At 34.7% G+C, this 12861-nt stretch overlaps 1 protein-coding gene across 10 annotated transcripts in view; it reads right to left on the minus strand.

Annotated features, from left to right (window-relative positions):
• The window catches only part of DLG1 (discs large MAGUK scaffold protein 1), a 289399-nt gene that overhangs the window by 71229 nt on the left and 205309 nt on the right, over positions 1–12861 (minus strand). For all 10 annotated transcript variants that reach the window (XM_058556076.1, XM_058556073.1, XM_058556078.1 and 7 more), the window contains 2 exons: positions 10892–11009; positions 6232–6388 (listed from right to left, as the gene is read on the minus strand). In XM_058556076.1, the coding sequence (XP_058412059.1) occupies positions 6232–6388; positions 10892–11009 (275 nt within the window). The remainder of the gene's footprint in view (positions 1–6231; positions 6389–10891; positions 11010–12861) is intronic.

The raw sequence follows: 12861 nt of genomic DNA on the forward strand, positions 1-12861 counted from the left end.
TCATTTCAAGTTAAATTTTGTTTTTGGTGAAGATTTGCCACCAAACTTAACCACTACGCCAGAGGGCTGGCTCCTCAAGTTAATTTTTGTAGATGACGACTGGTAAGGACTAAAGTTCTTTTCTTCTTCTTTTGTCTACTTATTCTATCAATTACAAAACAGGGTGTTTAAATCTCCAACTGTGATTGTAGATTTGTCCATTTTTCTCTTTAGTTCTGGCAATTTTTGCCTCATGTATTTTGAAAGGATTATTAGGTATAGGCACACTGAGGACCGTTACGTCTTCTTGATGAAATTATGCTTTTATCATTATGAAATCTATCAATTATAACCTATTTATCTTGAAGTCTATTTGTCTCATATTAATATAGCCACATCATCTTTTATATGTTGTTTACATGGTGTACTTTCTTCCACTCTTTTACTTACAACATCTTATATTTAAAGTGAATTTCTGATAAATAGTGTACAGTTGGGTCTTGGTTGCTTTTGAACCAAGCTGACAATTTCTGCATCTTAATAGGAGTGTTTACTGTAATGTAGATGTTGATATAGTTGGATTTCAATCTTACATCCTGGTATTGCTTTTTATTTACCCTCCTTTCCTGCCTTTTTAAGAAGCATGTATTTTTTCATATTTCATTTTATCTCCTGTATTGACTTTTTAAAACTATACCTCTTTGTAGTATTTTTAGTGCTTCCTCTAGAGATTATAACACGTAAGTATAAGTTATCATAGTCTACTTTCAAGTAAGTTTATGCCACTTCACAAACTATATAAGACACAATAGTATAATTCCATCTTCCTTCCCTTTCAATTTGTGCTATAGTGTCTTATATTTTACTTCTACATGTCACAACTCCCACAATACATCACAATTTTCTTTGTTTTAAATAGCCAGTAGTCTTACAATAAAATATGTAAAACTATTATTTTCTCTTGGTGAGAAAGATTGTCCCTGAGCTAACATCTGTTGCCAAGCTTTCTCTTTTTGCTTGAGGAAGATCATCCCTGAGCTAACATCTGTGCCCATCTTCCTCTACTTTGTATATGGGATGCTGCCACAGCATGGCTTGATGAATGGTGTGTAGGTCTGCGCCTGGGATCCGAACCTGTGAACCCCAGGCCGCCGAAGTGGAGCGTGCAAACTTAACAACTACACCACCGGGCTGGTCCCTGCAAAACTATTTGTAAAAAATTTACAATATATCTTTTATATTTATCCAGGTATTTACCCTTTCTGTTGTTCTTAATTCTTTTCTGCAGATCTAGGGTTCCATCTGGTATAATTTCTCTTTAACCAGAAAAATTTCTAATATTTCTTGTAGCTCTCTAAGCTACTGTCTGCTTGAAATGTTTTTATTTCAACTTCATTTCTGATGAATAATTTCACTGGATACAGGATTCTAGGTTGACATTTTTTTTTCTTTCAGTACTTTAAAGATATTGTTAATTGCTTTATGTCTTCTAATATTTCTGGTGCGAAGTCAGCTGTCATAATGTATTGTTCCCATGCATGTAATGTGTTGTTTCTGTGTCTGCTTTTGACATGTGCTCTTTACCGTAGCTTTCTAGTACTTTATGATGTACCTAGGTCTGGTTTGCTTTGTATGTATTCTGCCTTGGGTTTGCTGAGCTTCATAGATCTGCGGGTTGATATCTTTCACCAGTTTGGAAAATTCTTTGTCATTATGTCTTCAAAGATTCTCTCTCCTCTTTATTAGACACTGTTCCATAGATCTCAGACACTCTGGTCTGCTTTTCTTCCCAATCCTTTTCCCCCTCCTCGCTTTATGTTTCAGTTTGGAAATTCTCTTTGACCTATGTTCAAGTTCATTGATTCTTTCCTCTGCTGATTCCAGTGTGCAGTTATGCCTTTCAAATGAAATTTTTCATTTTATAGTTTTTTTTTTATTTCTAGCAATTCCATCTAATTCATTTTTTGTAGTTTCTATGTCTTTGCCAGAATTCTCCAATCTTTTTCATCCATATTGTCTACCTTTACTCCTATATCCTTTAGTATTTTTATCATCATCATCATGATTTTATCATAATTATTTTAAAGCCCCTGTTTGATAAATCCAACATCTGAGCTTTCTCTTATTTTACTTCTATCAACTGCTTTCTGTCTTAACAACTAGTTTCATTTTCTTTCCTTTTTGCATGTTTTGTAATTTTTAATTATAAAATAGACATTTTGGGTAAAATAACAGTAGAGGCTGAAAGAAATAATATTTAATTCTAGAATAGGGAACAACCCTTGTGTCTGGCCACTAGAGTGGGCAAGGGAGCTGTACCGATATGATCTACAGCTGAACTGCAACTGGATTTGCTGTAGCTTTATGTTTAGTTTCAAATGTTTTGAGAGCAGGCTTAAGACTTTTCCTTCTGAGGGGTTTAGGATGTGAACACAGGTGAGATTCCCAAGATCTCTTTGCGTTTTACAGTTGAACCACTGCTTTGTAACTCTGCTGCCAGCTTCCTGGGCTGCCGAGACCTGCCCCTGGCTTGCTGTGTCTTGGAGATATCTCTCTGTCTATACTGCCTCAGATGGCTTTTTCTCAGCTCTCTTGCCCCACTCTCATCCCTTAGCAGCTCAAAGTACAAAGTTCTTGGGGTTGGTTTTCACATATCTTCTGCTCAAAGTCCCCTATATATATTGGGCAAGGGTCTTGTATTTGGGGATGCACTGTATGACTAAAGAATGATCTTCTCTTAATTCTCCTCTGTTGGTTCCCAACCTTTGGTTTATTGCCTCTGAACACTCAGCGAAGACCCATGGGAAAGAATTGGCAGGTAGGTGTAAACTTGCTCTTGGCTTCCCAGAATTTTTATCAGTTTCACCAGTCCACTGAGGCCATTACATGTTGGGTTAAGTTTTGGCTGGTTTCTCTCTATCCCCATCTATTCCTTCTCTTCCTCTCACCCCTCTAACAAGAAGGAGCTGCCACAGGTGTCTTCTCTTCTATGAAGGGCTAGTTACTATTTGGAAATTAGTTTACTTAGGTCACTTTGAATCCTCAGTTCTCTGACGGGTTTAGTTTCTCTAAACTTATCCAGATTGTTTTGGTTATTAGGGTAGGAATGATGGTCTCTTGAGACCTTCTACATTCTAACACTAACTAGGGTTTATTTCTGCTTTCCAAATCTGCTCCAATAATCACTATTCTTAGATAGTACTATGCTATTTTAGTTGCCGTAGCCTTAAGTATATAAGTGCAGTTTCCACTTAGTTGCACTGCATATTAATAATTTCCTTTCTTTTTAAGATTATGGTACTATAATTCTTAATAAAGTACCACTGCATATCTGAAGACTCAAATGCTCAAGATTTTCATCCAAACACCAGTTGGTTATATCATGATCTCAGAACAACTAAAAGAAAAACAGACTTCTACTTCTTTTGTAAATGACCAGTTATTCTCTTTCTATCTTAGAGTCAGTCTATCCTGAATTAATAAAGGATCCTCAAAAGGATAGGCTGCAGGAATATGTTGATACATCTAAGCATGTGCAGGGAAGGGTCAGGCAGCAAGAAGGAGTGGTTTGAAAACTGCATAAAAAATGCAATGTACATTTTTTGAATGCTTTTCTCCTCATGTTCCAGCAACATATATCTTCAGCTTAACGAGTATTTTCTGATTTCCTTTACTTTATATTTTGTAGTTGAAAGGGTCTCTATTAATTTATATTAATGATTTAAAATAGTTATCAATACTGAATAGCACTGTTGACCCAGGAGAGAGGTTTGCTTCTATATCTCAGATTCTAAAATTTCAGAAAGTGTTACACCTTAACTTTTTAATTAAAAACAAAACAGCAAAGCATAATGTAGTGCTTAAGGTGAATCCTGGGCTATAGCATTTATGAGGTATTATTAGCTACTATGGGCAAATTAACCTCTAAACTTCAGTTTTCTCACTGGAAAAATGGTGATAAGAATGATGCTCCTGAGTCTACCACAAGCAATGTAAAATATTTTTGGAAGACTACCACTCTCCAATTCAGGCAGCACTAGATTCCTACACATGAAGTAAATAAAGTACTATTGAAAATAAGCTCACAATGCAAAATTCAGAACACGAGAAAACTATTTACCACAAGTCACTATAAAATAGCATGCATTACATACCTACAAACTTCAGAAAATAGAACTATTATTTATGGAATATAAAATAAATAGGTTTAAAAGAAAAACTTAAAAGAATATAAGAAACTATAAATAATCAAAACCCCACAAAAACTACCAAAACAGACTGGAAAAAGAACCAAAAAGAACTTCAAGAAAGAAAACAGTACTTTGAAATTAAAAAGTTAGTTTTGGCTTTAAAAAGCAGATTAGACACAGACAAAGAAAGTTATGAACTAGAAAACAGATCTGACTGAAAGGAAGCACAAGGAGAAAGAACTGATAAATACGAAATTGGGGTTAAATGATATGGAGAACACAATGATAACGTCCTTTCACAGGAGTTCATAAAGGAAAAAATACACACAATGTGGGAAAGACAAAATTTGAAAAGACAGTGGCTAAGAAGATTCCAGAGTGATTAAAGAGAAGATTCTTCTGATTCAGGAAGCATAATGAGTCCCAAGCAGAATGAATAAAATGCTAGACATAAACACATTTTAGTGAAACTGCAGTACACCAAAGACTTAAAAGTAATCAGAAAAAAAAAAAAAATCACCTACAAAAAACAACACAGAGTATAGATCTTTTTTGTTAAATGACAACAAAAGATGCCAGATAGCATAAAGCGATATCTTCAAAGTACTGAGAGATAACAGCTGTCAACCTAGAATTCTAGAATGAATTATATTTAAGTGAGGGTAAAATAAAGATTATTTTCAGACAAACTCTAAGAGTATTTACCGTCAAGAAATCACTGCTGAAAGAACAACCCAAGGGCTCCTACTAAAGTGCATTTGGATATTTGAAGGACATTTTTGCTTTTTAAAATGACTAGCGAGTTCTACTACTACGCAGAGAATGGAAGCTAGAAAATCTAAATTTTCTACAATGAACAAGACAGTCCTATACACAAATCCAATCCCAATGCTGTTAGCAGCCCACTGAGAAACACAGGAAACAGAAGTGAGATATAAGAAGGGATGATCATCAAAACAATTATAGAACATATGGATTAATTTTAACAAAAATAAAAATGACTAAGTTTGAAGGATATAAAAATGAAACAGAAGTAAAAAACTAGAAACAGTACAAGTAGAATTAGTTTCCCAAAGTCTACGTGTCATTATGGAGAACAGTAGAACTATTAATCAGTTTTAGTCTAAAATTCTATGGGTAATAACCACATAAGCACACAAATTGAAAGTAAAAAGTGGAGAACAGATGAGACAAACATCAAGCAAAAAAAGTCAGTATAGCCACACTAACATCAGGCAATACAGCTTCTAGGGTAAAAACAATTATCATAAATAAATAAAGAGGATCATGGCATAATGATAAAAAAGTTTGAGCCAGCCCTGATGGCCTAGTGGTTAAAAGTTTGGCATGCTCCACTTTGGTGGCCTGGGTTCAGTTCTTGGGCACAGAACCACACCACTCGTCTGTCTGTAATCATGCTGTGGCGGTAGCTCACATGGAAGAACTAGAAGGATTTACAACTGGAATATACAACTATGTACTGGGGCTCTGGGGTGGGGAAAAAAAAAAGAGGAAGACTGGCAACAGATGTTAGCTCAGGGTGAATCTTTCCCAGCAAAAAAAAAAAAAGTTCAACTCACCAGGAAGGAATGATGATTCTAAGCTTAGCTGCATCTAATAACATAGTTTCAAAGATATAAAGAAAAAAACTGCAAGGACAAATTGCTAAATCCACTATCATATTCAGAATGGTTAAAAAATCTCTTTTAACAATAGATTAAGCAGACAACAGATTTAAATATAAAGATCTGAACTATACAAGTAAGGGTGAGTTAACAGACGTATAGAGAACCCTGCAGTCAACAGAGAATATATACTTCCTTCAAGAACTTTTATAAATTATAAAGACTGACCCTTTATACGTAAGTCAAATATCAAAACGAAATCTATCAATAAAAAACATGTTCTCTGACAACACTATAATTCTACAATCAAGTTGTAAAATGGTAAGAAGAGAACCAAAATATCTCCCATAATTTTAGGATATAAAAAGCAAAACTTTTAATTATTAATAGGTCACAGTTAAAATAATAAAAACATTATTTTGATCAACACATCCTACCGATATAATACGATCTCCTTTTCTGAGCTCTCCACTAAGATCAGCAGGTCCTCCAGCCAAGATAAAGGAAATAAATATTCCTTCCCCATCTTCACCTCCTACAATGTTGAAACCAAGGCCCGTTGAGCCACGATGAAGAACAACTTTTCTAGGTTCCCTAAAAATAAAAAAAAATATTGAATACCTTAGAAATTTTATATAGAACTTGACATTCTATCAATAAGAATCCCCTATTGATATCTCATATTATCACACTATAAAGAAAGCCAGATGAAATTTAAAAGGGTTTTCAAAACTGTGGGATAAAGCGATTCTTTCTAAGCCTAGAAATTAGGCTTAGAAATTAAAAGAAAAAATCCCAATTTTATATAAAAGCTAAAAAAAACCATGTTAAAAAACAAACATGCAACTCAAACAAAACGGAGAAAACAACATAGAAATTTAAAAAATGATATAAGGAGCCTACTCAAGAAATACATATACTTATGAAAAGTTGATGTTGCACACATTTTATTGCCTATGAAAGTCACTACCCCTACTTCTTAGATGTTGTAAAAGGCACCCTTTCTCTTAGAGAAGGTAGTCCCTTTTTCCAGTCCCAAAGGGATGAATCATGACTAACCAAAGCCAGTCACTGCAATCCCATTCCCCTTTGCTAAGGTGAAGCTACGACCCTATTCTGGCCTCTGAGAAATTAAGGGAAATTTTATTGTCACTTCCCAAAGCAAGACCTTAAAAAGCATACAGCACTTTATCCCCATCCAAAGCACATTTATTTCCCTCCAGACCTAAGATAATCCCCACACTAAAGAATGAACAATAAAATCCCATTACTGGTTTGGACATATTACAATCATGAAGGTAAGATCAAGACAATCTCAGAGACATCACGGACTTAGGGATGTTACACAAACGCTGGAATTGCCCGTCACCAGACTTTTAATATGAAAAGATTAAATATCTTTATTTCTTAGGTCACATCCCTCTATCTATCTATCTATCTCTGCTTTTCATCCACTCTAAGATGTACTCCTCCCCCTTTTAAAATCTCTGAAATCAGAATACATCTTACCACTAAATCCTGTTTCACATTTGCTGCCAGTAATAAATAGTTGTGTGAAAACCATTCACACCTGGTAAGACCATGAAAATTCCAGCAGCAGATTATTTTAGATATGATGAAATACAGAGTACCATTTGAGATTAGAATGTATCATATCTGGTAACTATTTAAAAAATGTAATGACTTACCTAAAACATTGCAGAAAGCTATTGGTAACAAAAGGGCTAAAAGAAGTATTTCTTTTTTATAAATGAATTTTAGGAATCCTTCCATATAATGTGGAATTAACCTTCTTACATGTTTGTTTGCTCAAAACTTACAATGGTGTTTTCAGTCATACATAGGTATTTATCATTAATCAGTTTTGCCAGTTCACTTACAGGGTTAACAAAATCATATTTTCTTTTCAAATACAGCAAAACTAAATAATATATTGTTTAGGAAATATTATACACACAAACACATATATGAAAGAAAAAAGGGAATAATAAATCCAAAACTCAGGCAAGCAGTTAATTTGGTGGGGTAGTAGAGGAGAAGCAAGGTAGGATTCAGGGGCACAACACAGGTTTCACTCTATTGGTGATGTTTTATTTCCTTGTTAGACCGTGGACTCATGGTTTAGGGTTCCTACTATGCTTTGAAACATATGTATGTTTTATATGAATTATATGAATTATAATTTTACATTAGCAAATAATTAAAAAAATACTCTGCTGAAATCCCAACAATATTTCCGGAGGAAAATAAATTCTGACTTGTCAAATAACATAAGCAGATGAAAAGATGCTTAACATTATTAGTCGTAAGGGAAATGTATCAAAGTCACAATGAGATACATCCCACCTACTACAATGGCTATAAAACACAACAGAAAAAACAAGTGTTGGTGAGGATGTAGAGAAACTAGAACCCTCGTATATTGATTGTGGGAATGTGAAATGGTGTAGCCACTATAGAAAATCGTTAGGTGGTCCCTCATAAACCTAAACACAGAATCACCATATGACCCAGCAATTCCACTCCTAGGTATATATCAAAGGAATTGAAAGCAGGGACATATTGATGTAATCTATGCAGAAATAGAAGTATAATGATGTACACCTGAAATTTATACAATGTTATAAACCAATGTTACTGCAATAAACAAAAAATTAAAAAAAAAAGCAAGCAGGGACATAAGTAGATACTTGCATGCCAATGTTTATCACAGCATTAGTCACAATACCCAAAAGACGGGAACAACCCAAGCAGGCACCAACAGATGGATGGATAAACAAAATGTGGTATATACACATAATGAAATATTATTCAGCCATAAAAAGGAACAAAGCTCTGATACATGCTACAATGTGAAATAATTTTGAAAACATTGTGCTAAGTGAAAAAATCCAGATACAAAAGGATAAATATTGTAAGACTTCACTTAACATGAACAATCTAGAATAGGCAAATTCATAGAGACAGAAAGTAGATTAGAGGTTACCAGAGGCTAGGAGGACAGGGAAATAGGTAGTTATTGCTTAATGGTTACAGAATTTGTCTGAGGTCATGAAAAGGTTTTGGAAATAGATAGTGGTGATGGCTGCACAACATTGTAAATGAACTGAAGCCACTGAATTAAAACATTTGAAAATGGATAAAATAGCAAATTTTATGTTATATATATTTTACCATAATTTAAAAAATTAATAATGTAATATACCAAAAATCATTAAGTTGTACACTTTAAATAGGTGAACTATATGCTACATGAATCATATCTCAATAAAGCTGTTAAAAAAATGAACTTTAGAATCATCAACTGTTTGTATGTCAGGACTTCTTTTTTTTTTTTTTATTGGTAATGTGAGATAATCTCTGAATGATTGCTTAGGGTCAAATTGTGGAGAGTAAAGATTTTTATACTCCATTATCTGGGCAAAGTAGTACATTTATCAAAAGGGAGTGATAAGGACTAGCCCCGGATGCCTAGTGGTTAAGTTTAGCATGCTCTGCTCTGGCGGCCCGGGGTTCAATTCCTGGGTGCGGACCTACACCACTCATCTGTCAGTGGCCATGCTGTGGTGGCGGCTCACATACAAAAAGAGGAAGACTGGCAACGGATGTTAGCTCAGGGCCAATCTTCCTCACCGAAAAAAAAAAAAAAAAAAAAGGAAGGGGGGAGGGAGTGACAAAACACAAACTGTTTTAGAAAGACATATCCAGTAATCACCCACCTGATTTCACAGAAAAGTAAAGAAAACAGGTAGACCTGTTACGTAAAACTAACAAGTCCAATACAATATTCTAGACAAGAGATATAGTGAAAAAAGATAGGGACCAACAATCAAGATGCTAATATAACATATTTTTTAGTTTGAAAAATATGCAGAGATTAAAGATTAGATAAGCCATTTATTTTTCCTCTTTACTTCTATAAATAGGTACTATTAGAAAATAACAATAACCACCACAAAATGGCCATAATAGATCAGTACAGGAGCACAGCTTAAAGACAGCCTCGAAAATTCGTATCACAAACACTATTCTTTCTGCAAATTTTCATTTCAAATACAATTACTGAGCCCCTATGAAATTAAGTTCTCAACACTGCTAATACCTGAAGAGGAGGACAAAGAGGAGGATTCCTATCTGACCTTAAAGAGATCACTGCCAAAATTCAGGAGTCTGACAAAGAACAATTAAAATCATGATGGTTCAAAAATAACAATGCTAACAATAATATAATTAATAAAAATATAAAAACATTAATTGGCATACATTTAATATTAAATGCTATAATTAATATCAAATACTTGTACAAATTATAAAGCAAACTGTACAAATACAATGTGTTATAACTATAATGAATAATGTGAAAAAGATCTAAAATACTTTTTCACTTATTTTTCCCCACCTAGTTAACAGTTCTTAGGGGAAAAAAAGACAGTTAATCTGCAAACTTGAGTGCAGTTAGTAATGTTAGATGAAAGTAAATTTTAAGTGTCAGGATATGAAGGATATATATCAAACAAATTACCACTTGACTTCTGAACATGAATCAAATAATTGCCATAATATTTTGATATATATTAGAAAAGTTAGGTTTAAATATGCATAAATATATTCCTTTTTTTTTTTTTTGAGGAAGATTAGCCTGAGCTAACACCTGTGCCAATCTTCTTCTACTGTACATGTGGGTCACCACCACAGTGTGGCTGACGAGTGGCGTAGGTCTGTGCCCGGGATCCGAACCCGTGAACTTGTGCTGCCGAAGCAGAATGTGCCAAACTTTACCACCACACCGTGGGGCCAGGGCCTGCATAAATATATTCGTAACTTAGTTTTACCTAATCTAATTTCTAATGACAATTTACCAATCCTTAAAAAAACAGCAATATTTAAAAAAAGAGGAGTGATTTATTTGGAATATAAAATATGTTTACCTTTCAGGCTCTTCAATGAATCTCTATGAAAAAAATTAAGGTTTAAGTTCATCATCTCTCAATAAAATTTTTTAGTCCTGAAAATTTTGGCTATCTTACTTGGCTAATTATAACTCATATCTAATAGTTGGCTTTACATAAGAAGGATGAAGAATATTCAGTTCCTTACCTTGTAATTTCATCATCACCAAGCACTGCTTTCGAAACAGGTGAGTATCTAGCTGGTGATGCTGGTGTCTGGCCCAAGTAGGAAGATGGGCTAACATGGTTATCAATAGGCTGAGAAGCTTCAAAATAAAGAAAGTGAAAAACACTTGAAAAATGAAACAAGCCATTCAGTACCACATTTGTGAATTACCAATTTCAAGGTTGGTTAATGCATAATTCATATTCACTTATTTATATAACAGAATTAGGTACAGAAGATTTATCTATCAGGTAAAAAATTAGACAAGCTCAAGTTTCCAGGTAAAAACCAGTTTCTATACTCAGAATAGTAAAGCGAACTTATTCTATTCTGTTTCTTTTGATAAAACAGAACTAAAAAGAAGTTTTACATTAACTGATTTGTACAATGAAATCCAGGAAATGTCACAGAACTGACTAAAATAGATAAATCTGAAGTACAATAATTTATTTTTCTGAGAACTTTATTTTGCAGATTACTATTTTTAAAAAGTATATATACTCAAAATTTGATTGTGAATAATGAAAATCAAAAGCTTAAAAACAGATGCAAAAAGACTATGCTTGACAAAGTTTTAAAGTAAATTGAGGGACTTCTGGTTTCCAGTTTGGCACATAAGAAGTCTGGAAGTCATCACTCTGTCCTAACAACAACTAAAAAGCTGAACAAACTGAAACATCAATAACTCTTCTTAGATCCTTAAGATAAGGGAGGTCAAAGCAAACTGCTGCCTCCCAAATTGGAGAGACTGACAGGTGAGTACAGAGAATCACAACTTCCCAGAGCAGAAACCATTGCAGGAACTAGTGCCGAGGTAGAGAAACCTGAACTGTAATTCACAAATTGCTGGAGGCTCGTGTGGACAACTCTGAGGGTCAAAAACTCCAAGGGGGCACAGTCATCAAGGGACCCCACACTTCTGTGAGTTTTACCTCCTGGGATCTCTACCAGATTCTCAGAGTAAACACTGGAGAAAAATCCCCTTGTGTCTCTAGCAGGAGGAAGGGAAAAGGAACCATTTTGAAATACACAAGAGCATTCTGTTCTTAACAGAGCCTGCCTTCAGGAGAAACTATTTAACCACAGCCTAACCTGCGAGGGTTTTATCAGAGACCAACTGACCTGGGGGAAGGGAAATAACCAAGCCCACTCCAGCTACCCTATCCCACCTAAGGGAGGAGTGGGGGGAATACTGAGAAGCACTGTGAATTTCACATGGCAGAGGCATAAGCTCACTAAAAGACTGAAACCTAATCATAGAACCACAGAACACTCCCTCCCCAACACCGTATCACCACATTACTAAAGGCCTATTTACAGCAGTTTCTTTTACCCAGTATATCACGCCTGGCTATCAAGAAAAAATTACAAGACATACTAAAAGGTAAAAACACAGCTTGAAGAAACAAAGCAAGCATCAGAACCAGACTCAGATATAGCAGTGAAGTTGGACTTAGCAGATTAGGAATTTAGAACAATAACGACTGATATGCTAATAGCCCTAATGGATAAAGTAGACATTATGTAAGAACAGATGGGCAATGAAAGCAGAGAGATGGAAATTCTAAGAAAGAAACAAAAAGAAATACTAGAGATCAAAAACATCATAACAGAAATGAAGAATGCCTTTGATGGGCTTATGAGTAATCTGGACATGGTTGAGGAAAGAATCTCTGAGCTTGAGGATATTTTAATAGCAACCTCTAAAACTGAAAAGAAAAAAAGACTGGAAAAAAAAAAAAAAAAAAACAAAAAAAACAACCAAACCCCACAACACAATATCCAAGAACTGTGGGATGAACTGTGGGACAACTACAAAAGGTATAACATACACATAATGAGAATACTAAAAGGAGAAGAAGAAGAGAAAGGAAAAAGAATATTTGAAAGAATAATGACTGGGCCGGCCCTGTGGCCTGGCAGTTAGGTGTGCGCACTCCGCCGCTGGCGGC

Source organism: Diceros bicornis, chromosome 15 (genome assembly GCF_020826845.1).
Source record: "Diceros bicornis minor isolate mBicDic1 chromosome 15, mDicBic1.mat.cur, whole genome shotgun sequence".
Classification (NCBI taxonomy): Eukaryota; Metazoa; Chordata; class Mammalia; order Perissodactyla; family Rhinocerotidae; genus Diceros; species Diceros bicornis.